The sequence below is a fragment of the Marmota monax genome, unplaced genomic scaffold (genome assembly GCF_021218885.2).
Source record: "Marmota monax isolate L192 unplaced genomic scaffold, Marmota_monax_Labrador192_F-V1.1 WCK01_AAM20220418_F8-fsc00033, whole genome shotgun sequence".
In the NCBI taxonomy this organism is placed as follows: Eukaryota; Metazoa; Chordata; class Mammalia; order Rodentia; family Sciuridae; genus Marmota; species Marmota monax.
Window position 1 is genome coordinate 2,972,057 of NW_026694282.1, and position 27,292 is coordinate 2,999,348.

Genomic DNA, 27,292 nt, shown 5'->3' on the forward strand with positions numbered 1-27,292 from the left:
ATGCCATATATAATTATATTCAAAGTCATTTGTGCATACCTTATCATTAGCACATATAATTTTTAAAGTATTGGCTAATAATCAAGTAACAGCTTTAGAAGAAAGGGGTTTATTTTTATAGACTAACTCTTTTTTCTTTTTGAAAATGAGTGTTTTCTCACTAAATGATTGAAAATGGTTTTATGTCCTACAACCTTTTACTTTTTTTCTAACCCAAGCACCATTTCCACAAGGAACAAGCATATTATAAATGTGGAATGACAAAAAGCATCATTTAAATAAAATCTATATTTCATCAATTCTATCAATAAAACAAGACAGAAACTAACTTGGAGTTCCTCTAATTAAAAAAAAATCTGATTTTCTGAAAATGTCAATTGTAGACTCTAACTGAAGAACTATTTATATTAAATTTGAGATTTGTAAAAATTTGTATTAATTATAATTTAAGCATCACAATAAATGACAGTGTTCTTTATATATAATTAATATTTTACTCCCAAATGAAAGACTTCATACATGTTTGTTGTTTTTGCTGAATTTTTCTTTCTCACTTAATTTCATTTGCAATTTTTTATCTTGAAATTTTGGACTTTCATTCCAAATAGAAATACAGAGTACATTTTAAAGTACATTTTCTACATTTGACTTAAAGATATGTTGAGATAAAATTAATACCTAAGTAATTATTTAAAGAAAAAACAAAACATCTAGTCAAGGCAGGACAGTAGTACCCTACCATCGAAAAACCAGCAGGTTCTATATGGCTGTCAAAATGCTATAGCAAGGTGCTACAGGGTTGTTTTTGCAGTAAATCTGCAGAGCCATGCACAGATCTAACTGTTTGAATAGAATGACACAATGCATATGCTTCCGCTATCTTAGGCAAAAGGTACATGTGGAACTGACACACAGCACTGATGATACAAGCAGGCATCAGAGTGGAGACAGTGAACATGGTATTCGATTGGAGCAAAAATACTTACAGGTTTTGAATAAAGGAAAGACAGACTGCATTTAAACATCCCTAAGACATTTCTTCCTTCTTGCATGATAAAATTCTTTCAGACATTAGCAATCACGTTGTAGAAATGACTGTAGAAGGATGTGGCACTGTATAGGTCTCAGAGCCAGTATAAGTAGGGACTGTGAATGAAATTGGTCTATGCCTTATTTTTCCTGGCCCCTTCCTCCTGGACCGCATACCTCTTCATCTCCCTTCTCTACCCAGGACTTATCTACTCATAATGCCCCCCATCCTGGGGCAAATGAAATAATGATGTGAATGTGCACTATAAACTGAAAATGTAAAATGTAATAATTATTATTATCACCCTCAACTCATCAGACTTTCTGAGGGTCAAAGTTTCTATGCTTTTCAAGTTGAGGTGCCCACTAAACAAAGATATGACTTTATTCAGAGAGCTGATAGGTTATGTCACTTTCTCTTTCTCCACTTCTCTTCACCAACCCTCTTCTGCTCTCCTGTCCCGACTAAAACCTAGAGGTGCCACATGGGAGAAATGACAGGAATTGGTGTGTTCTGATGACAGGTTAAATCAAGGAGAAGTCTTGAGCTCCCCACCCAAGCTGGCAGCCAGGGCCTTACATGTAACACAGGGTGGTTCAGGTCATAAACATCGTGAATTACCTCTGGCACTACACAATCCTTGCACAGTCAAAAACAATTGTTGTGTATGTGATACCAATTCTACTGGTAATATCTCCAAAGGAAATTACAAAAACCACTTCAGATTCTACCTTCTCAAATTGAGATCTCCTTCAACAGGGGACGGTGCTTCTTCATCATCCAGGGTTGTACTTTTGGATCCAGGGTGTCCCAAAATGCTGTTCTCAACATTTACACCTCAAGGATTGTAGGAAGGCAGAGGGCCATAAAAACATTTCAGAGGCAAAGTATACATTGCAAAATGACCCATGACATACTGAAAAAAACAAAAGATGAAGAAAGATGGGGAGAGGGTCCTGGAAGGGATGAAAGGTGGAGGCTGTGGGCCTCCCAGGTAAGCCTGAAGGCCCTGACCAGATCAAAGGTGTCAGTGACACAAAGCAGAGGCTCCTAGCTGGAAGAAGAACAGGTACTGTAAAGACCAAGTCTATGACCATGTTTTAGAATGTGAAACTTAGAAGGCTATGATGTGAGGGTTGTCTAGTTACACAAAGCAGGGAGTTCACATAGGTCACAGTTCCTCCTTTGATTTGGATACAGAAACAATAAATAGTTAGGGTAAGTGACAATCAATAAAAACACCAAGCCACCTAACTGAGTGTGAGGAAAACCCTTACTAAATTCAGATGTGCGTATAATCCTGGATTTTTATACGCCCACCATCCACCTCAAAGATCCCATCCTATTAATAAGGGCTCTTACAAGACTTACTCCAGAAACAAGAAAGTCCACTTTATAGGCAGAAAGGGTTGAATTCAAAAGATACAAAGGAACACTAGTCAACAGACCCCTTTTTCCCCTTTCTAATACACACCACTGAGGTGTAGTGGTGCCTTCTGGACTGCCATCTTCCTTCCAATGTCCTGAACACTCTGCTGACCAGAGGAGAGTGTTTGTACCTGGGTTTGTGAGGAAGAGGTAGGAGACCAAGCACACCCAGGGCTCTTACACAACCCTCCAAGAGCTGGTCCAGACACTGGCATTCAGGCCCTCCCCTACCTGAAGGATGTATCCCCGGACGTAGTCCCTCAGAGTCCAGCCCAGGCCATGCAGTATGTGCAGCACTTCCTCTTGCTTCAGGACACTGAAGAGCCGGTCCAGCAGAATCTTTAGCCGCACAGGCACTGCCTGTGTCCCGTAGAGCATCAGGCTGCTGATGTCAAACACCACGTTGGACTGCACAATCTCCACTTGGGTGGGGTGGTACAGGTGCTGCGTGCTGAGCTTATCCAAGGCTGCAGTCGTCCCACCAATGTTCCAGAGTGAGGGGTGGGAATAAAGAGATGAAAAGGACAGAGGAGTTAGATACACAACTGAATGTCATCAGGGCTCCACTTCTATAGACAATTACAACCATGGATGTTTAAGTGATATTTCCTCTCCTCCTCGATTTTGCTATCTTTCTTTTTTGGATTTGGTGTTCATACATTGCAGACAACAGTAAATAGCAAACACATTCAACTTTCAGAAAGATAGTCACTAAGAATGTTTTTAAATGACCGGGGCTGGCTCTATAAACCTGAGTAATTAATTTGCCAGCCAAATCACAGCTCAACTCAGGTTTCTGTTGTGTCTACTATTTCTTCAGAAAAAAAGGAAAATAATTCCTAACTTATGCTGCAGTAAGAGGAGCCTAACTAATACCATTTTTTTAAAAAATGAGATTCACCTAAATAGTTTAAAGGGGAGGATGAGTGTGTTCTTTAGACTGTAGGAATAAAAGGAAAGTTAACACCTATGTGGAAGGCTAGAAATTTAACTCAAACTAGCTAAGGGAGACGACCTGAAAACTTAGTTTTCCCAATTTCTCTCTTATTCCCTTGTTAGATAGTTTTTTCTTCACTGGCATGATCTCTGGGAGTTATTTATAGAAAATATTCAAGTCATAATTTAGTCACTTTCTTAAAAATTGTGACAAGACTGTCAGATGAGAATGAAAATAAATGAGTAAAAATAAAAATCTGGGAAATCCATCTAACTGCATTAATAATTCTCAATAGAGAAAACTGAGGATGATCATTCTTCAAATAAGTATTTCAATGAAACTAATAGTTCAACAATGGGGCTTTCCTCTTCTAATATCTAAGAAATGACATTTCTCCCTTGGGAGGAAAAAAAAGCCTTATTAAGTTAAGGTCGAAAATTCTAGTTCTAACCCATATCTGAGTTACAGGAAACCCTATTCCTTATAAATACGATTCATTTTGCCTCAGTTTCTCCAGTGTGAATGACTAAGATTATACCATATCAGTTATGGGACTTAAAGGGATGTTGCCAAGACTAGTGAGATGATGAGTGAGAGCCACCTAGAACTTCTTAAGAAAACACAAAAGGTGCTGCCATTAACTGTCAGAATTATACACATATATTCTTTTTAAAAATTTTTTTAAACATTGATGGACTTTTATTTTACTCATATATTTGTATGTGGTGCTGAGAATCAAACCCAGTGCCTCACACATGCTAGGCAAGAGCTCTACCACTGAATCACAACCCCAGCCCACACATATATTCTTTAGGAGATCAAAAGAGAGTAAAATGTATATCTGAAAGATGGCCATCTAACCTCTGGAGTCAGGCAAATGGATACTGAAGAACATCCTGGCCCACATCACAACTACACCTGAGAGGACCTCAGTGTCCTTCAAATTCTAAGCTATAGTGTGGCCTCTCTGTAGTGCTTCTCCTAAAACCTCACCCTGTAACAGTATGAGCAACAGTATGTGTAAAATCTGAGCAACCCCTATTTTAACATACCAGTATTAGCACATAATAATGGAGGAATTCAAAAGTACATGCACACAGGTTTTTTTTTTTTTTTTCAGTATTTCTAATGTATTTTTTCAGAACTCCTCCTCCACTCTCGTTTCCTCCTGACTTGTGGTCACTGGAGAGTTCATGTACTCTTGATAAATTGCTTTCTTACATCCACAGTGTAAAGGCCCTTATCATTTACCCGCTGGCTTCATTCAACACATTTACTCCCAGGAATACTTTGTCAAAGAGTTCGGGTTTCCTCATACTTCATTTCTTGCAGCTGATTTGTCTGATCTTTCCTATTCTAGTGGTTAAGTCAACTTTGAATAAATAGCTTTAAAAATTAATTTAACGTTTGGGAAAGATAAGGGATTCACAAGCCTAGAGATTGAAGTCTTCTCTCACTCCACAGGGCATTTAGGCTGCAAAAACAGCAGGAAAGGGGTATTATTATCCTTGTTCTTCTTCAAGTACAGCTTAACCATGCAGCCTTCTGATGAGTGGCTGATCTGCTTACAGAATCGAGTGATGGATTAGGGGAATTCTGCTCCTCCCCCATTTCACCACCCTCCTGAACCTCACCAAATACTTCTTTGTAAAATACACTGCTATGGCCACAACAACTATGAAACTAAGAGGATTCCTCAGGGGGGAAAAGACAGCATATCCTGGTTTTTAAGAGTGTGTTAGGTACTCTGTGTCTGCATTAAGTGTACACAGGAGAAGGGAAAACTATGTTCCAGGGCTGCAAAGAAAACTGTCACCTCTCTTTCCCAAATCACTGCAAAAGTCTGGTGGTTCGAAAAGATGAAGAGAACTAAATCAGAGAGGGTACAGAAAAGAGTTTAGACAATTGTAAGAGCACAGGTAAAACAGGTAAGGCAAAAATATTTCCACCAAAACAGTTTTTGGAACTCCAATGAGATATTACCCAATTCTTCTTCATGGTTATATGCTATGTCAGAAAGAAGGGATACAGATATATATTCATAAATATACAGCAGGAGCCAACAACTTATTCTATAAAGGCCCAATACAAAGTAAATATTTTAGGCCTGTGGGCCACACATTCTCTTTTTCAACTACTCACCTCTTATGTTACAGCAGGAAAGCAGCCATACATAGGTAAGTCTGTGTTCCAATAAAACTTTATTCACAGAAACAGGCTACCTGGGCAGTTTTAGGCCCTGATATAGAGTTGAAAATTTGAGGCCAGTAATAATGAAAAAGTCCTAAGAGTAGATAATGAAAAAGCTAAAGGGTACAGTGGTGTACTCCTATAACCCCAGCGACTTCTAGCTACTCTGGAGGCTAAGACAGGAGGATTCCAAGTTTGGCAACTTTCTCAAAATGAAAGATAAAAAGGGCTGAAAATGAAGCTCAGTGGTAGATTATCCTGGGGTTCAATCCCTGGTAAAAATACACACACTCTAGTTCAGGCAGCAGCGACTATCTAGAAGATGAGTCATAGGTGAGGATGTAAACAATAAACTGCTTAACTTGGAGATACCAGCTGTAATTTTCAGCATGATTGTGACAATATTTGGGAAGGTATCCTTGAAGGCACAAAGGCTAAGCAATGACATTTAAGTGTCATGATATCCACAAACTGAACTGGGATTTGGAGTAATTTCATGATCATCATATATCTGTGGAGCATTTGGTTTTGAATCTTGTAGTGTCAGGTACATGAGTTAGGTCAAAGGGGTGAGTAAGAATCAGGGCAATAACTTCTTCTTCAGGATGGAGTGGGGAAAGTTGTCACCTATTTTAATATTAATAGGTTTAAACATTACCTAAAATTTTTTTATAGCCAAGTGTTACCATGATTCCATTTCCAAATGAAATCTCAACCAGAAGTTGGGTACAAAAAATATATATAAAAGTGAGTTTCTCTCAGTAAAGTTAGAGTGAGCATGGATTAAAGAACTTCCAATTATTTGTTACTCTCCTCTTCAACTTGCTTAAGTATCTCACTAGAGCAGACCCTGGAAACATATGAAAAGCACTTTTCTATACAGTACGACAAATGTCAATTGCTCTGCCTGCTCTGTGTTCATTCCCCTTCAATCTGGGGATAGAAACTAGAATTCTCCTTAGGGAATTGCTCCTCCCACCCTTAGAATCAATATTTCATAGAACTGAGTAATATTTAGCCAGTCCTGGAAAACAAGTATATCCCTCCCTCCTGGAATCAAGAATGGTTCAAGAACAGGCAAGTGACCAAAGTCTAGAAAGTGAGACTGAATCCAGGATTTTAGTTAGAAATGCTGAGAATTTCTTCTTTTTTCTCTTAAACTTTTAGCTAACAAATACACATTGAGAATGTGAATCAACTAGGCTGCAAAATGATCTAAAAAAAAGATCAACTACTCATAATATTAAACAATATTGTTTGATCCAGAAGATACGACAGTGTCTTAGGTTGATACTATCACTACTAGAATCTTCAGTTACATAAAAAACATAATCCCTCTCTCTTTCCTTGAAATAGCATTTCCTACAGCTACCATTTAGGGTACTTCTCCGGCTGGATAACATGTAATTGTCATGCTATCAGTGGTTCAACTAAAGGTGCATTAGTTTCAGGCCAAATGCAATTTATAATTTCTGCAATGCCTGGAATGAGAAGTATCCTAAAAAAATTCGTATCTTATAAAATATTGACAAAGGGTGATGTTTTCAACTGCATTAGTAAAGAAAAATAATGGTGAGGGAGGGTAAAGGAAATTACTATTTAAGCATCAACTATATGTCAGGTATCATTCTAGGAGTTCATAAGTTTAATCTCTTAATTAAAACACAACATATTACAATTGTAACCTATTCCAAGATCACAGGCTCAATGGGGCTAGGTAACTGGTCAAAGGTCACTTAACAATTTCACCACAGGTAAATTCTGTTTGCACGACATGTACAGATAAACAGTAAGAAACTTGCAAGTTTTCATCATGCTGGGAGTCCCTAACTCCCTGTAATCTGGGCTTCTTGCCCATCACTCTGCTGAGGCAAGCATTTCAAAGGTCACCAACACCTGCCTTACTGTGAAATCCAATAGCTTTTTTCCTTCATTATTCTCCATGATCTCTCCATAGCAGCTGACCTTATTGATCATCACTCCCCCTAAGATGCTCTCTTCCTTCATTCATGCATACATTCATTTATTCACCACCACCTATTAACTTATCACTGAGATAGGTGCTGTATGCAGATGAAAAAGTAATTTATGGTGTGGCCTCTGCCTTCAAAGATAGACATATGCAAGTGATGTAAATGCTATAAAAGAGATGGCACAAGGAAGAGAGGGCAACTCTACTGGGAAGGCATTGTTTAGTAAGATAACTAGAGTCAGCAGGTGAGAAAGGAGGTGAGCAACACAGACTGCAGTGCCTCAGAACCACCTGGACTGCCTGCTAAAACAGATTGCTGGGCCATCTCCTCCACAGTTTCTGCTTCAGAGAGTCTGAGATGTGAACCAAGAATCTGCATGGCTAACACATCTGCAGAAGATGCTGCCAGTGGTGGTTAGGACTAATGAGTATAAGAGAATGGAATATCCAAAGGCCCTTTAAGACTTGAGGCAAAAATGGTTGGAGGCGAGTCCAAAAAGTCAGATGGGCAGGCTCTCAGGAGTTTCAATCCCAAAGGCAAAACTCTGTGGAAAGCTCACAAACTTATTTGAAGTTTAGAAAATATCAAACATTTTATAAAATGAAGATGATTTTTAACTTTACACACAAAATCCCGAAAAAAGTTAGGTGATTAAAGCAATAGCTGTCATGCCACATGCCACACAAATCTCAGTCACAACCCCTTAAGATGGAAAAGTCTCTAGAAGGAGTAGAGTTAAGTTTGAGAAAAAGCACATATTTTTCCCCACGCAAATGCCACACCAAAAATCACAGTGTTGAGGGGGAGGGATGGCTCAGAGCCAAGTAAAGAAAATAGAAGATTTCTGCCTTACTACACTGGAGAAAGCTTCAACTAGTGGACTTCTAACTGTGATACACCTAAACAGAAGTATGCAAAAGGTGCTCCAAGAGTTATGCAGGCAAAGGGAATGCATTCTTGGATCGTGCGATTTCATATTTACTCTTAAACAGATCCACCTGTGTACAGACCTGCATACATATGCAGATTATCCATTCCATTTTCTCTTTTGAAAACTGAAATCTTAAAATAAATCTTAAAATCTTAAAATAAAGGTTTTTCCATGGCTTATCTACATGGTGCAATATGCCAGGATGTAAACTCTCCTGGGTGCCAAAATAATTCATAATTTCAATTGCTTTGAGGAGGCCTCCTTTATTGATTAATAAAGGATTCTTCTCCAGACTCTACATAATCAAGTAAAAGTGCAAGGGAACCTGACATTGGGGCCTATGTTAACACATCCTGAGTTCAGAAACAACATAAAATGGGACAATGGTAATGAACTCACCTCTTGCATTCCTGTCCATTTTAATAATATATACTCTTTAGAAAGCATCTATGGGATCAAAGCAAACGTGCCCAATAATGAAAATGGCCTCCCCTTACCCCTGACATATTCAAAGATAAGCAATTCTTTTCAACTCTTCTCAACATTCATCCCTAGAAGGTGTCATCACCTGAGAAGAAAAGGCCCTAAGCACATGTAAGCAATGCCTATCTTTTAAATTCAGTTTGAATATTATCCTGGACCTATAAAATTTGTAAGACACACTGGATATAAACCTGTGGATAGAAATTTCACATGGTTTCTTTCAGAAACTATATGTATCATTTGATAAGATAGTATACACCATGTAACCAAATAATATAAAAATATTTATTTCAGTTATAATTGATTATCATTTTCATCATATAAAAATTTGAATATTTTCTACAGGTAGCCTATTAATAAAAATAACAAAATAAATAATAATCTAAATGTCACTTATTTTTAGCAGTATAAATTCCTCTTACATTAAGTACATACAGTTTGATTATAAGATCTATTAAAATTAATGTTTTACATATGACTGTTATCTGATTTGTTTCTAAAGTTCTATGTGCTCCACACATAGAACCTCATTTAGTAAAATAGTATTGTGATTTCTAATAATTCCTTGCTTATTTAATCTATACATTATAGTACTTCACATGTAATTAATAATAGCATTTCTATTATAAACTGAATAATCATACTTGTGTCACAATATTCTGGACTCCTTTAATAATTTATCACACATGATGCATTCCATAACTTACTGATATGTTTTTTAAATTTTTCTCGAAATTCATATTAATATATTTATTTGACTTGAAACATGAATTCAAATTTTTCTTTTGATTTTCATTTCTCTTAATTTGTAAGCTTTATTATTTTCTGCTTACAGAATTATAACTTTATAAAACAAAAACAAAGACACAAATCAAATTTCACACCCCTCATAAATATGATTATTACTTTAATGTGGTTAACATTTGGTCAAAATGGAAGTGTGCTCTTTTCTGTCTGACTTTGTATTAAAAATAATTTTACTACATCTTTTAGGTAACATTATTTCACTCATTCAACAAATGCCTCAGTCTCCACTAGAATACTCGATGATAAGATCTATTATTTGTCATTGTGCTCCAAAGGAACCTGACACATAGAGGAGCCCAGCACACTTTGGTTCAAAGGGTGATCATGAACCTACTACATAAAGGGTTCTGTAGTAGGTGCTATGGGGAGGATATAAAAGAAAGAAAAAGACAGTGACTTGGGCTCCAACTGGACTCCAGGTTTTGCTTAGTTGAATAAGGTTGGGGTAATTATTTGTATTATGGGTAGAAAATTTTCTTGGCCAAGAATTTTCTCTGGATTTGGGGCATTTTATTTTCTTTTTAGTTTTATTACATTAACATTTACACAATTCTTATTTGCTTTACTACTCAGTAATTTCAAACCTTCTAATGACTTAATGACTTGCATGCAGACATAAACCAAGAGCAGATATCTTATGCTTAGAGCAGATATCTTATGTTTTGAGCTCCTAACTTGGTGCTAAAATTCATTACAAAATATCTGTATCCTTTATCTGGCTTTGGACTTATGGTCTTTAATATTTTAATAATAAAAGGCTGGCATATCCTAAAATAAACTGAAGCAAAAAGCCCAACCTAACATATCAGCACAAAGGTAAAAAGCTCAATAATATAAAAAAAAAACTTTCCAATGATGAATACCATTGAATTATATTTGGTATACAGCTGCCTGTGTAACAAGGTGAAGTTCAAATTTTTCTAATGAAAATTAAAATTTCCACTATATGGCCCAATTGGCAAAGCCAGTGCTTGTTTCCAAATTGAGGTGACAAATCCACTTAGTCAATTAAGATAGCTATGTCTACAGCAGTAAGACAAAACATTTTGTTAAATTTTTTTTTTTTTTTGCAGATTCAGCCTTAAAGAAGGATGAGTAATTACTTGTATTATGTGTAGAAATTTTTTTTGGCCAAGGGTTTTCCTCTGGATTTGGGGAATTTTAAAAAAGTCTGAGTCTTAATTTTCACTGTAAACAGACCCTATATGATAGGTTGAAATTATGGCATTTGTAGATAAATGGGTGGGATTGGAGAATATCTTGCTAAGTGAAATAATCCAATCTCAAAAATCCCCAAACCAAATGTTTTCTCTGATATTGGATGCTGATCTATAATTGAGGGAAAGGGGTGCAAGGGAAGAATGGAGGAACTTTGGATTGGGCAGAAGGGAGTGAAGGAGGGGAGGGGGTAAGGGGGGGAATGGTGGAATGAGACAAACATTACTACCCTATGTACATGTATGAATGACTGCACGAATGGTGTGACTCTGCATTGTGTACAGCCAGAGAAATGAAAAGATGTACTCTATTTGAGTACAATGAGAATGAGTTGAAATGCATTCTGCTGTCATGTATAATTAGAACAGATATATATATATATATATATATATATATATATATATATAAATTTAGGGCTGGGGATATAGTATAAGGCCCTGGGTTTAATCCCCAGCACCACAAAAAAATTAAAAAATCAGAAGTAATTTGAATTAACAACTAATACAGTATTTTTATTTCCCAATATTTATTGTCTATTCTGGAATAAACAAGGTGCTTCTAAGGAAACACTAATAGTTAAATTTATAAATAGCTATAATCTTTTTCCAGAAATTTCAGAAAGTGAATAACTCCAATAATATCTGGGTAGGAAAGAAGTTGATTTTTGTTTCCTTGCTTTTATCAAAACCAATCAAGCCCTGGTTAATCTTTTGCATACAATTTGAAATGACTTCTAAGAATAAATAATGATTTAATAACAAAGCTCCTAGTCTTACCTATTTGTTGCAAGTGTCTTGGCAGTTACATCTATAAAAATGGAAAATGGGTACCTTTTCTCTTTCTTACAGTAAGTACCCTTCACCCATGGATCACTGAACTCATCTGGGGAGAAAAAATTTAGAGTCCCATCTATTCCACTGACAGATACATTTCTAATAAAAATCTACTTACTATATAATAAATGATGAAAGTTATAATATTTATATTGCTTTTATTCATTATGATGACTGAAGTTAAAAACTAAAATTTCCATTTATAAAAATATTATCTTAATTTTCATTGTAACTAAGACCCTGTGTAATAGGTTGAAGGATTAAAGACTTTCTAGTGAACATTTACAGTACTGTTATCTGTGGGGAAAATATTGGATATAAGAGTTAAGACAAAAAAAAATAAAGCATTGATCTAAAACTCCCAGTGTCAGAAGGTCCTTGTTATCTTCTAGATTAAGGACAGAGTCCCTAGACCCAGATTCCAAGGGCTCCAATCCCAGCGGTGCCACCTACTTGCTGTAAGACACTAGCATGCTACTTGGCACTTGAATATATTAGGGTAGTTATCAGTTTTTCAAATTCCTTTAGGTTCAGGCAAAGCAATGGCTTGGAGGTCACTACCAAGGAGAATGGAAAGGTGACTACAGAAGTAAGACCAAACTAAGACACAGGGGGAAAAAGAGATGTTTGGACTAAAGATGAGCCAGGGATTCAAAATGATTATGATTTTCTAATTTAGAGGACTCAGGAGGGAAAACAGACTGAGAGGAAACACCAGCACTCTAAAGGAGCTGCCTCCTTAGCCACCCTCCTGTGGTAATCTCTTCTCCGAATCCAACTCCTCCTATAGGTTTAACTCTACCCAAGTTCCATGCCTTAATCCAAACATACTTGACCACTATTTCTGGGAAAAGTAGGTCTATGAAAGACCAAAATACCTGACATTAGGCGTTTTAATGTCTAATTTTCTCACAAGTGCTCACTGAAAAATGCTAGAAATTTGGGAAAAAGGAAAATAAAAAATCATCCACACTCCCACCACCCAAAGACAGTGACTGTGGCATATTAATGTACCTGTGTCTACTTTTGTCAATGTATGATTTTACATAGTTGAGGTACAACTGCAGACAAGCATGGGGTTGTTTATCTCAACATTACCCAGCAAGAATGATCAAAATCATCTCTATTTCCCCTTGCTCTCTTCAAGTTCTTCTTTCTGGTCTACTCCTCCCACTTTAGAGCAGGTGTTTAGACCCTAAGATCTCTGTTATTGCACTGATTCCTGACTTGTTTGGTCTACCTATTCTTACTGGCCTTATACACCCTAAATAAAACCAAGTCAGTCTTCTCAAAACATTGCTTTACATACATTTATTCTCTGCTCAAAGGTTTCCAATGCTGTGCCCAGCCACACACACTACCCCAACCCCAGCAACACATACATGAATGCATGCACACACACACACACACACATACACACACACTCCTTTAAAGGGGCCAGAAGACCTTGAGCAGGCTGATTTACTTCCCAGCCTAATAACTCTCTGAAATGAGCTCTCTCTTCCAACCAAAGTGAGCTAACTACCGACTTTCAAATATTTTAGGCATTATCATGTTTGGTCACTAAGTGGATATTTCCAGGCCCTATGCTAAATTTTAGAGCAAAACAGACATAATTCAGGCCCACTTGAGGTAAATAAAGTAGTGAAGAAAACAGATTTTTAAATAAATACAAATGTACATGCACAATTACAAACTATGTATGTGACATGTGAACGTCATTGCTATGAGGTAGGTGGTTCAGGCAAAGCCATCCACTGGGACATGAACAGAGTGCAGTAAAAGATGAAGCTGGGGAGACAAGTAGGGTTCCATCTGTCAACTGTATTTTTCAGAATTTTTATTTTCAGCACTATTCCTTCAGTGCCTTTCTTCTTTCTTACTAGCCCTTCTGATTATCTTTCTTTTGAACTTTCTTTTTCCATGAAGCCTGGAGAGGTCCCTCATCTAGCAGCAAGCCATCTCAACAATTTGCCAATCACTCAAGTACCACCTATATGTTGTCCGTTTACTGGAACTACTTGTGTGCCCACTTTATCACAGAGCTTGGTTTTAAGCAGCAACAATATCTGACACATAAGCACTCATGGGTGTTCAGTGCTCGTATTCTTGAATAGACAAACAGTTATTTTAGGAAAAGGCTGTGAGCTCTGTTTGCACTGAAAGGATAAATGTATGAGGACTCCACCTACTACCAAGTTCTGGAATTCACCCCAGCCCCTTTCTCAACCCTCTCCTTTGCTCTTTATGACTTCAAGGAACAGTACAGGTGGGGAACTACTACTAGGCAGGGGGCGAGGTTGGGCACTAGATTGGCAGGAATTCTGACTAAATTTTGCATAATTTATTCCCTTTCCTACCATTTCAAGCAGTTTCTAGGTCAAAAAAAAAAAGCAAGATGAAAGTGTAGTATTATGTAAAAGCAATTTTAATATCAGGGTTCAGACTGGATCATAATGGATAAATGTTATGAAAACCATCCATAAAATAGTAACACAGAACACGAGATTTGTAATCAATATGCTAGTTTACGGTCATCTAGCTATAGAAAAATGCACAGCATAGACCTAATAGACCTGAGAAAGAGGTCAGAAAACAGAGGTCACACAATGTAATCAAGAAAATATTCTACAAGGAAAGGACTTTTTTATTTTTTCCTTTTGAGAAAACCCACTCAAACACATACATATACACACACAAATTAGCACTTCTGTTTGCTTGGTTTTTTTTTTTTGTGGTGCTGGGGATAGAACCCAGGACCTGCACATGCTAAGCAAGTGCTCTGCCATTGTACCACACCCCAGCCCCTTAACCTCTTCTGAGTATGCTAAATTTCTTGTGGAAAAAGCAGTAGTTGAATACTAGTTAGAAAAAGAAGCAAAAAATCATACAATATAACCTTTTAAACTATAAATTAAGTTACTAAGGAATCATGACTTACCTGAATTTCTTTAAAATGCCAGAAATAGGACCTTAAGCTAGTAATTTTCAAACTATAAAACAAAGGATAAATTGAGGGCTGGATATAATTTCAATAAATACTTTCATAGAACCTAGAGTTTCCCAAAGGAAAGTGGTAGCTAAGCCCTAAGAGCCCAAACGACATATCGGTCTGGATATGCAGAACAGAATCATAAGGACAACAGCTGGCACTTTTGTTGTTCGTTAACATATGTAACATAATATGAAATAAGGGTAAAATGCAATGCAAAATATGTAGTAAGGATAAAGTAATGTATACTTTTGAGTATATTGCTAACTTAAAGAACCAAATAATGTCCTTTATAAAAATTCACTTTTCAAATATATAAAATCATGCTGGGAATAGGTGAGTGGTGATTATAAAAGAACTTGCTTCTATTGAATGAAATGTACATACTATTTTTTATTTCATTTTTAAATAACAAGAATTACTCCCCAACTTTCAAATAAATTAAAACAAATATAAACCTGTAATTCTACAGACTTCACTTCCAATATTTTCTGTGAAGGTCACAGAAATAAGAACATACTCAGATACTTCTTTTTTTTCCTTAATGTAAGAGTATAAAAGTGCTTTTCACTGATCCTAGAAAATTGGCTCTTAGTGATAGTTTATAGTTCTTAGTTTTCCACAACTTTTTTTTAAACATAACTTTCTTTAGAAGTCAAATTCAAGGGACTTCAGTGGTTTCCACAGGAATATGTGGATTGCGAGCCCTGATGTCCAAAAGATCCCATCTAACAGCTGTTCAGACATGGCAGCGAGACGCTAACAGCCATTATTTTTATTCAATAAAATAAAAAGTGTGCAAAGTGGAATGATTTTCAAAACCACCTACTTTGCAGAATAAAGCAATTAAATAAATCTATTTGCAAAGGGTCTAAAAGGAAGTTTGTTATTTCACTAATTTCAAGTCCTGCTCTGGATATTTAAAATTTTTTAAATGCCATTTGAAGCAATTTTCTAAGTTTTAAAAAAAATTTAAGAAGACTTCTTTCATTTTGGGAGAAAGCCAAGTGGGTCTTAAATTACAAGACTAACTGGAGAAGTCCAAGTCTCCTGCCTCAACTCTCTTCAGGAGTCCAAATTATAACATCAAGTGGTCGCTTTTTAGGAGTCCTGGATCCTAGAATTAGAATACTATTTTAGTTTCTAATAGATTTATACTTAACATATGTCCTTAGGGAATGCTCTTTTACAATTCTTCATATGGTTTAAAAAGTCTAAAAGTTGTCAGTGACAGCATTTTTTTTTATTAGCTACACATGACATTACAATGATCTTGGCAATTCATACATTTGAATCAATTGGGGTATAATTTCTCATTTTTCTGATTGTACAGATTGCAGAATCACATTGGTCATACAGTAGTGACAGCATTTGATTAGAGCAACTTCTGCAGTCAAATTTTAACGTTTTTGATTATTTATAAACAGAATATTATTATTGCTCCTACCTCAAATATCTAGGTCATAACTTCTGAATTTATGAGGGTGAGTAGTCCTTCATTCTTGCTAATATGACCAATAATTCCCAATTATACCACACTTTATAATAAGCACACTATACCCAATATAATGATATGTCATTTCAATGTAGCTAGCCCATGAACTTCCACAGGTTTAATGGGATTTTGCGTATTTAGAATTTCATCATAAAGAGGCCCTTTGGAATCATTATAACATCAATCCTTTCCCATTATAAGACTCAGCTCTTACTAGGCAGGGCTCAAGGCAAAGGCTTAACCTACCTATAGACTATAAGCCAGATCCTAATAAAAGCCTTAGCACTTGGGAGAACATTAATGAGTGGCAATGATGGCATATTAAAAACCTCCCAGAGAATCAGGAGATCATGGAGGCGGGCAACAATTGTGATTAAGGGAAAAATTCCTTAGGACTTGAGGTAACATTTAGATATGTACCTTTTATTCATTACTTTTGGGGTAAAGCGTTATATAATTGGGAGCAAATTAAGTACAAAATAACTCATGTTTAAGTCACAACTCTTTAGCTGTCCTGTCAAGGTTGAATTAATGAGAATGGGTAACACCAAGGAGTAAGAAGGCTTGTTTCTGGTACTTTTTAAGGAAAAAAAGAAAAGAAATGATAAGTAGTTGAAAGAGCAGATCCTCAAGCCTGGTGATGAAAACTGTCAGCCCTTATTCACAAAGGGTGTATTATTTTTTTCCTTGAACAAATAGTGTGTCAGTGTTTTTTGATTGAAGAAATCTCCACTGAGCAAACCCTCATTACATTACTTCACCTTATATACCTCTTCTGTGAATGGCACTTAATTTTTTCCTTATTCCTTAATACTTAAGGGTTGGTATACAAATACTCTCATGGTTTATCATGAATGTGACTGTAAACTGTATGAAAGGAAAAGGGGAAAAAGTAGTTCCAATAAGCCCCACCATCCTCTGGATTTTAATCAGCCCCAGTTGGCATGTATCTCTCATAGTACAGGAGTAGACACATACAAACACCCATAATCTGGCCAGGGAAGAACCTGCATTCCACTTGAGACCATAGCTAATATTTCAAACTGATTGGCATTTCCCCCGTGGCCTTATGCATAATAAAGTCTTCAGAACAGACTTTGGAAATAATTAATGTCTGACTCCAGCACCCATAAAGGTAGACTGTCAATGTGTGGTTGTTCAGAAGCTCATGCTCCTGGCTAGCAGATTAAACAGGTTCTTGGTTTTACTTATTCTCCTCCTTCCTCTTCCTTGCGTGGCCCACATTGAGGGTATGTCTTTGCTCATATGCAGCAATTCCACTCAAAGGTGGCAAAGGAAAAAGAGAAAATTTAATCTGCAAACTTGACAGAGGGTGTAGGAAGATATGTGGTAATTGAATCTACTTGCTGAACCCAGGTTTGAGGATTATTATTAGTAGTACTGCAGTTCTACCTAATCTCCAGTTGCTGAGGCTAGGTGAACGTTAGTTTCATAAATCCTGCTTTATTCAATTTTTATACCAATAAATTAAATGTTTGCTGACTATAAAACAAAACCTGCTTTAAAAATAACTATTGAAATTTGTTACTTTAACAAATTATCTATATCCTTTCATTTAAAAGAATGAATTCTTGAATAATCACCAAAACTCCAATTATTGTCTTGACATACAGACTTAATTTTCTTGAAGTAACAATGATCTTTTTAAGAATGTCACTAGGAAACACTGTAAATGCAACACAGGCTTCAAATTCTATTGAGGAACTATTTAAAAAATGAGAACAGTTATATATAAAAAGCCTGCACCTGGTAGGAAATATATAAAAGAAAGAAATTATTATTCTCAAACTTTTTTCCCCCTTTAAAACATGTCACCTTTGTATCACAAGTTTTTTTTTTCTTCTTCCCCAAGTTTATCTGAAATCCCATTCTAAGTCTATAATCAATCTTTTCCTTCTTTCCCTTCCACTACCTGTAATCCCTTAAAACTCCAGGCTATCACATACACTTCTGATACTGATGTGTGTTTTCCTCTGGATTTCTGGATTTGCTTAATGCATATATCACATATCACATTGCTTTGCACTAGTGACTGGAGGATAAAAGACCCTATATAAAAATTTGGTCATAAAAAGGGTTAAGAGGACAGTCTTGGGGCCTAGGGAAAGTCTACACTAACCACGTTTTAAATGTATGAGCAGAAAATGTTGAGGCCCTGAGCAAAGTCTACGTGATGGTGATGTTTCACTTAATGTGACCAACATATGACCAACTAAAAGTTGCAACACCATTCTACATTAGATGGTTGACTGTTATATATGAGTTATCAACAAAGTTAAAAATCTTTCAGGTTTTAGGTAACTGGCAAATGAAATTATTTTATACCATCACTTATATTTCATGGAGCTCCAACTTTCAGAAAACAAGTGACCTCCTAAAATAATGTGAACAAAGAAAACAGGGGAGATATGTTATTGTTTTCAATTCTGTTTACTAATCTGATAATGATAAGGACTACTATCAAATTTGAAAAGTTCTATCAATCAGTACCAAAAGGCAAAATTTTAAAAATCAATGCAAACTGTAAAATGTAGCATTTTTTTTTTCATTTAGATATTAGACTGTATTTAAAAACTAGTAACAGAAAACACTTGCCAAATTCATTTAGTCTCTGACTGAGGCACACATATGTGATCTCCTAATTTACAGCTTGCACGTACAGATGTTCACACTTAGTAAAAGGGCTTCTTAATAGCTTTTTTTAATTAAAAGTGTGTTGATAATAGGTGTTTTAAACATATCCAAACAACACAGCTGAACTGACAAATGCCTGTCTTCATGCCTCACCATGTCTCACATGGGGCGAGATTTTATAAGAGAGCAAAGTTATGTGATTCAGTCGCATGTCTATACGATAAATGTTACCCCCAAAACCTCCAAATGAAATCTTTCATTAATTTTTCTCTCTATGATCTGCTTCCAAGTAGAAAATGTTAGATTGCTACTAGGTTTGCGTAGCCGAGAGCAGAACCACACAGCCGCTGCTTGCTGCCTGCAGCTTTTTCCCTCTGAAAAACTTTGAACCCCGTCCAGCTTTGACACACTGCCTCTTCAGTTAATAACTATCAAGTTTCCCCTTGTCTCCTGTCTACTTTTCTGTGAGGCAATTGCGCACTCAGCACCCCGAGATAATAACACACATCTATAAGATAAAAGCAATGGCATTAATGTAATTGTCTGCCTCTCTCTCTTTAGCCTAATCTTTTTTTTCCTTCAGTTTTGACTGCCTGTGTGACACCTGTTTTTGTCTCCTCTGATCCTACGACAGGTTTTCCGCTGACAAGGTTTTTGCCTGACAGAGATTCTGCAGACAAGAACATAATAAAATATGAAGAACTGCTTGTCAGAGTTTCTGCCAATGCTCACATGAAATAAAGAAAAAAAAATGACTTTTTTTTTTTAAGGGGCCCTGTGATGGTCGCTTTTAGCATGTCAGAAAAAAAGACCTCCCTAGCCAAGTTCTCCAAGCCAAACAGGTGTTTTCTTTTATGTTAGGGGTTGATTTGTTTTTTAATTTTTACTGATAGTGGAACACATTATCAGCCAAAAGGGGGAGGGGTGAATTTCTTACCCTCAGATTTTTGCAGGCAGAGGATTATGGAAGAACTACCAAATAAAAGGGGAAGGCATTTCACTTAAGACCAAAGCTTCTGAAATAAAACAAAAATGCCAACATCTGTTAATGATCAAACATTCAACTCCTCTAAAATTTACTTCCTGGTTAGTTATGCTAAAAAACCTCCTCCCTACCTTTCACTTGTTTCGTTATCTGAAGACTCACAGGGAAATAGCAAAGGCTAAAACAGAACGAAGACTTAAAAAGAAATTGGATTGAAGACAAGGGTCTGCAGGCTGTGCTTACAATGTCAAAATGGGAAAGGGTTGCTGGAAAAGAAACTACAAGGAGGAGGAATTGGAGACTTATGGACATCCATAAACCTTCCTTGCATGTACCACGTGGGAGATTCTGCATGGTACTGGCAGCATTCAAAGATGGAGCGCCCTTCCAGAGTTCCCAAGCTACTAGAAGGATCCGCATTCCCCAGAAACTACTCTCCTGGTCTCAGCAAAAGGCACTGCGAATACACAGAAAAAAAACACTTACTTGCTCCAGGGACAAGAGGTAAGGAGTCGGGAGAGAGGAGAATCCTCCATTCTCAATGAGCAGGGCACAGGAAAGATGGGACAGGATCAATACTGCAGCAAGTATGCAAGTAGGATACACTGGGAAAGAGTCCAAGTGACAAGGAAGAGACAACAAGCCTGAATTTGGGGTTCTGGAATTCTCACGTGGGTTCTAACTGCTCTGCCATCAAACCACTTCAACCTAAGCCTGAAGTCTCCAAATATATTTCCTTATACCTATAGCTTCTGACAGCAATATCTAACAGAAAGATAATTCAAGACACACTCGTAATTTAAATTTTTCTACTCTCATCAAAAAAGTAAAAAGTAAACACTGATGCTAATTTTTTTTAAATATATTTAATTTCACATAATACATCAAAAATATCAGTAGGTAGTCAATGTAAGAACAAGTCTTAATGACAATTTTACATACTTTAAAGGTGACATCTCCAAAATCCATGGTATACTTTATACTAGCACATCTGAATTTGGAATGCCATTTTTCAAGGGCTCAAAAACCCCAACAGTTGCATCCTTATTGGACAGTCAGGTCCACAGCTGCCTTTACAATCCTTGGTCAGTTGAATCTAAGGTCCAACTACACTGTCCTTTCAATCAGATGGGTTTGAGTACACATGTATAGCATCACTTGAGCACAGAGCAGCCAGGGAAATGCAGGACATCAATGTGAGGTCTCCCTGGATACCACAGAGAAGCACTCAAAAGAGGGAAGAACATTAATATCAGGCCTAATAACAGATACTGCTTATAAAACTATCCAGTTATAGTAAAAACTCCTTACAATATTTTCTATAAAATGCTTTGCTTATGTGCTCACTAACAACAAATTCATTCAAGGAGGTTTGGAAGAGGTACAAACATCTACAAAGGAAAGGCAAAACCTGGCAAAGAATGGGATGGATAAACAACGTTTTAGGGCCCTGAGAATACAAGTCAGAGTTCTCTCTAAAATAGTGTATTTATCTCATCCAGTGATTTCATGATACAATAAAAGAGTAGGGGAAGGTTGGGAGAAGTCACCAATTATGACACAATAGAGAAGGAACAATAGTTGAGAATATCAACATAATCTTGCTGAGGCATATGGGTCCTTATGACCCAGCTGAATCTCCTGGTTTATCTGAACAGTGCATCCTGAGTAAAACAAGTGGAGCTGAGGGTGTTTCATTTATCACCCCTTCAATTTGTGTTCTGCTTAACCTGGTGAACTCCAGTTAATTAAGATGTTCCTATAAACAATTAAGCTTCCTGTAGGATCGTTGGCAAGATATAAAAATTTATGATGTAATAAAATGCAATAAAATGATAAAGTAGTGAGCCCATCAAAGTACTTCACAAGCAAAAAGATAGGTGCAAAAATACATAAAAGCAGCTTCAACTTTGTCTAAAATTCACCCACTTCTGGGTTTTAATTTTCAACACATAAATATTCCTGCAATTTATTTGACCTGATCTGTGTTTCTCAAAATTTGACTTTTGGGGTAAAGTTTTCCTTACTTCTGTTCACATAGGGGTTTAGGTATGGAAGCTATTGAGAACTATCCTGGATTTGCTGGCAGAAACAATTTCACCTAAACACTGGGCTCTACAACCAAGAGAACTTGTGACCAGAATCTGCCACTGGGCACTGAAGAAAACCTTCCCTGGAAGAATGAAGTTCAGACTTTCCCTAAAACTCTAGACATTATCATGAATATTAAAGTTTAATGTTATGTTATTGACTTAATAATAATAACTAAAATGTTTTTGCCAGAACACCGGGCTAGCTTCCCTCTTTCATTTAATTCTCCCTCCAACCACCATGTGATATTTAAGCACATTCCTATTATTATCTGAATTTACAGATAAAAGAACTGGGGCTTAGACAAGGTATTAGTCTGGCTACACCTAAAGTATAACCCCTAAACTTTGCTAGAACAAGTCTGTCATGTCCTCAAGGTTGAAGTTTTGCTTTTGTCAGAATTTAATAGTAATAACCACTAACACTTATTAAGTGTTTACTGTGTACAAGGCACCAGGATCGTCTCATCTAATCTCAGCAGAATCCCATCATTATTCACATTTCACAGATGAGAAAACAAATGTATTACACAACCTGGACAAGGTTCCACTGACAGTGGGTGGTAGAGCCAAGCAAGATGTGAACCTTCAGAGTCTCTTTTCAGAGCTGCACCTATCTTCTTTGTTGCTTCCTTTCATTTCATACCCTGGGGAGAGAACTCTGTATGTTTCAACCTTAAAAATCTCCCAAGAAACTTCTTACCAATAGACTGGTACTGATTATACTTCCAAGGCCAGGTCTTTCCAGACTCACTTTATAACCAATAGGAATCAACTGGAAGTAGAAAAAAAAAATCTGGAGAGCTAATAGACCTAGAGCCCAGGACTGTGAGAAAGAGGCACTGTTTGTGCTATACTTAAAAAAAAAAAATTAGGGAGTTGTCATACTCTATCCCAATGGTGGGCGAGCTGAGAAACAAATCAAAATAAGCAGCTCAGGGACACAAGAGGAGAGTAGTTAACATCATTAATCAAACAAAAACCTTTGGATTTGGAGGATGTCCTCCTTTTACAGTTTATCAGCCATGATCAGGGAGTAGGAGCGGCAGAAGAGGGCACTATGCCCTCAGGTCAAACAGCAATGTCTCCTGTGCCAGGGCAGGAAATGGCCTTGTTTTTGCTCTCTGAAATGAACATAAGTCCAGAAATGTTCAAGGACTTTGCCCATGGAAAGACCGGGACCCAGCTGCCTCACCAGAGCTAGAAGGCAGTTAAAAGCTGGCTTCTCTAACCAAGAGAAAATTTCGCAGTTATCTAACTAAGTTTACCAGAAAGGCAAGTTCTTGTAAGTAAACACTACATTAGTATGATATGTCAAGATCATTGTATTGTCATGAGCAACTAATAAAAATAAATAAATAAAATGTGCATTTTGCTCCAAAAAAATACTACATTAGTTCCTCCTCCCAGACCAACACATAAAAAGAAGAGAACTGCATTTTTTCTATTCATGTGTCTCTGACTAAAGCCCTAGAATCATCTTCCCAAAGGATCAAGATCTCACTTGGCCACTGCTCAGCCTATATTTGCTTCCCTGTGCTGAGAAGCACCCAAACTAATATCAGTATTGCACTATTCATCAAATCCTAAATATTCTACTGGAAACATTTTCTCCCAAAGCAAAATACCTTCTTGATGGGACAATCTCCATGTCAGTACAAGGAAAACTAGAGCTTTACAGCAGGTTCATATCTGCGAACATTATCTTCCTTTGTTATGGAAACCCAGGTCTTTTTCACGCTCTTTATCTTGACAAATCTACAAATTATCCCACAGATACTGTTGTGGAATCTCTTAGGATGAGCCATGATTTCACAGAAATGTCACACACTTTATTGCTTACAATAGAGGACCTTCCCTGTGGGAGTGGGGAGGGGAGAAGAGTAGGGAATAAAACAGGATAGGAGAGGGAAGTTTACCACTGGGTTTTGGATTCAAGTCAGGTAGAACATTACAGAGATACCAGTGGGGGAGAAAATACCTTCATAGACATTTATACAATTCATAAGCATAATACAGACTGGGACACATAATAAAGACATATGACCTCTCACAGAATAAAATTAAAAACTCCTGGTTTTGACCTGCCCTGCTAGAGTCCTTATAAGGTACCACCATGCCTTCAACACCTGTAAATAGAATACTGAGATCTCATATTTCTAAATGTAGGACCGAAAGACCAGGACCCATGTTTTTTGATTATAGGATGCTCATGACCAATAGCCCTGATTTAGGACCTCATCATGAAAATTAAGTCTGAGTATGATTTTCTTTTAGGTGTAGGCTTGCCAAATGTTAACAAATTAAAATATAGGACACTCAGCTAAACAAGCATGGTATATAGTTATATTAAAAAATCATTCACTATCTGAAATTCAAATTTAATGGGACAGTCTATATTTTCTATTAGTGTGACAGTCTCTATAATACCCCTCATCTGCCTGAGAAGACAGATCAAGTAAAAGCTGAGAATTCATATTCAACAATGCTGAAGGAAGAAAGAAAAAAAATATTTCTAATGAATGACAAAAAGATTGCAAATTAATGGATTATATGAATATTAAGTCTTACAGTACATTAAACCATAAAACTGGTTGGTATATGACACTAAATTAACTTTATGCACCTCGCCATTTCCTGAAGCACAGAACCGAAGGTTACCTGGCATGGTATTTAAAGTACATATGACATATGTTTAATAAATACCTATTAATTCACGATCCTGGCAATATAGTCCAAGCCTGCTCATTTTACATTAAAAAGTATGAAGAGTTTGGATAAAATATGGACAGGAAAACACTTAGCTTGATAAGCAAATAATTAAAGGAATAACTACTTTTCCTTGAATAAACTGCCAGTAGTAAAAGGAAATCACATTATGGAATATAATAAAAAAAAGTTTTCAAGAATTCCAGTGCAACAAGAATTCTTTCAGGAAGACATCAGCCAAAAGGAATAACACTTGTGTTAATTCCGATTGCCTGGAAGTGAACGAACATTCTAGCACTGACACAGTTTGTTGAAGGGTGCATCTTTTTCCTTTTAAGTCAAAATATTTTATGAAGGAAATAATTTGCATTGAGAAAGCTGCTGTGGGGTTCATAGGCTATGGAATATATTTTTTATTCATCAATTCTCATATTATTGCCAAAGGATCATCTGATATACCTAACATACCTACAAATCAGCTTCATCAGAAGTAAAAATAAATGATTCAGTAGATGGGAAAAAATCTAAATAAATCTTTCTAAAACCTTCCCAAGTTTTTCATCAAAATACAAAAATCAAATGTATTATGATTGTCATGATAAATATTTTCAGTTATGTTGGCTAATCAATAAATATTCCTTAAACCCATTTAGAATTTGTTCCCTTTTTATTTTTACTTTATTTATCCTAATTTTAATGGTTTAGAAATTATGTCTTCATCTAGATGACATTCAAATTAATTTGCAAATAATCAACAATAACAATGTGTGTATATGTATATATATGTGTGTGTGTGTGTACATATACACACACACACACATAAATATAACAGTTACACAGCCTCTAGTTTCTCTCAAAGGTAATGACTATCAGTAACTCAGAGATTTCACAAGAGGGGAAGGTGAGTGGGGAGTACCGTCCTCCCACTCACCTAACCATCATAGGGCATAGACCGGTAGTTTTTAAGACCATATAAAATTGTTTTCCTGAAGCCCTGATTTTGAGAATGGTTGACTTATAATTCTAACATGGAGAGAAAGAGTCAAAACACAACAAACTGAATTTTTACTAACAAAAATACATCACCAGAAAAGAAGACTGTTAATGCTTGTATCCTGATATTTTGGCAGTTTTGAACCAAATAGCTGAACATTTAAGACACTTCCCTCAAGACTTAAGTGAATGGAAGGAAACCACAGGAAGACAATACAAATTGGAGAAAAACATGAATATAAAGTGAATTAAATGGCAGTGTCCTGGAGTCCTTTATCCAAGAACTTTGAATAGACATCTGACAAAATTAGAAACTCTTGAGATATTTTTGGCTCCACAACTAAGTTATTATAGACAAGGTATGGATATCCTATACCCAAAAAAGTTTGTTTTAAATAAAGCTAAATTCAACAAACTCTGCTATTATCAAAGTGAAAGAGCTGAGACTCACTGAAAGGCGGGGAAGGTAGGAAATCCTTTATTAATTCAAGAACTGTTTTAAGTTTTCCCTACCCCCCAACTCAACAGTGCTAAGATTTCAAGGAAGTAATTAGTGAAGAAAAGCCACTGAGCAATCTCAGAACCCAGGTTTTGTACCATATTGAATTAATCACTTTCTTCCATTTTTTAAAATGCTTTTCCTAAGGTTTTTATAAATAAGCTAATATTAACAATTCAATTTCTAAGACAACAGTGTGTGTATGTGTGTGTGTGTGTGTGTGTGTGTGTGTACCCATACACAGAGACGTGTGAATGTGGGGGGGGGGGGTATAGATGATATATAATGACCCTGAATCAAACATCTTAGGAACCATTTGAATAAATTTAAGATACTACTAGCAAAGGATATGTAGGTAGTCATTTATTCAAGACGCCAACAAATTTCTGAAAGTTATTTTTTTAAATGAGAATACCTGATTTGGGCACTGATTATTTTTCAGCATCAGATATTAATTATTTAAAATAGCGCAAAAATAGGATCTGTTCAATGTTATCATGAAACAGTTCTATGAAATGTATTCCACTAGTTTTATTGTCATTCCATACATTTTTAGAGAAAAATCACACAGTAGAAAAAGCAAATCACTTCCTCCTTGCCCCACACGTAGGACACTGTAATGTGTAAGGCAGCCAGAAAGATTGCTGTGTTTCACCTCTTTGGAGAAATAATTGGAGACATGATTTCAGGGTTTCTGTACAGGGGAGGGAATGAAGCAATTAGTTGAAATGCTAGGGGCAAAACAAGTGGGAGCTCTCACCCCACTTGCCAACTCAAAGGCTAGAAGCCAACCTCTCAGTGTCGTATTTGCCTAATGAATTGGAAGAGTGGCTTTGCATACCTGCATGTATGTATTTTCAGTTATGTATAGACATATATCTGTGGGAAAGAATAAGAGAGGTCACAATGATAACTGTGAAAGGGAAGAATTAGAATTAATTTTATTTAGTATGCCAGAAACAGAATTTCTAATGGTACAGTAGGAAAATTTGATGTAAAAGAAATATCTTCTTCGAGTTGGGTGAAAAAAAATGACATCCTTCA

At 36.4% G+C, this 27,292-nt stretch overlaps 1 protein-coding gene and 1 long non-coding RNA gene across 17 annotated transcripts in view; one reads left to right on the forward strand and one right to left on the reverse strand.

Annotated features, from left to right (window-relative positions):
• The window catches only part of Bnc2 (basonuclin zinc finger protein 2), a 413,122-nt gene that overhangs the window by 113,783 nt on the left and 272,047 nt on the right, over positions 1-27,292 (reverse strand). For all 16 annotated transcript variants that reach the window (XM_046467326.2, XM_058586357.1, XM_058586356.1 and 13 more), the window contains one exon: positions 2,690-2,925. In XM_046467326.2, the coding sequence (XP_046323282.1) occupies positions 2,690-2,925 (236 nt within the window). The remainder of the gene's footprint in view (positions 1-2,689; positions 2,926-27,292) is intronic.
• LOC124108782 (uncharacterized) lies at positions 20,076-25,404 on the forward strand. The gene is made up of 2 exons (XR_006856777.2): positions 20,076-20,461; positions 21,999-25,404. It is a non-coding gene; the product is annotated as an uncharacterized LOC124108782 (long non-coding RNA).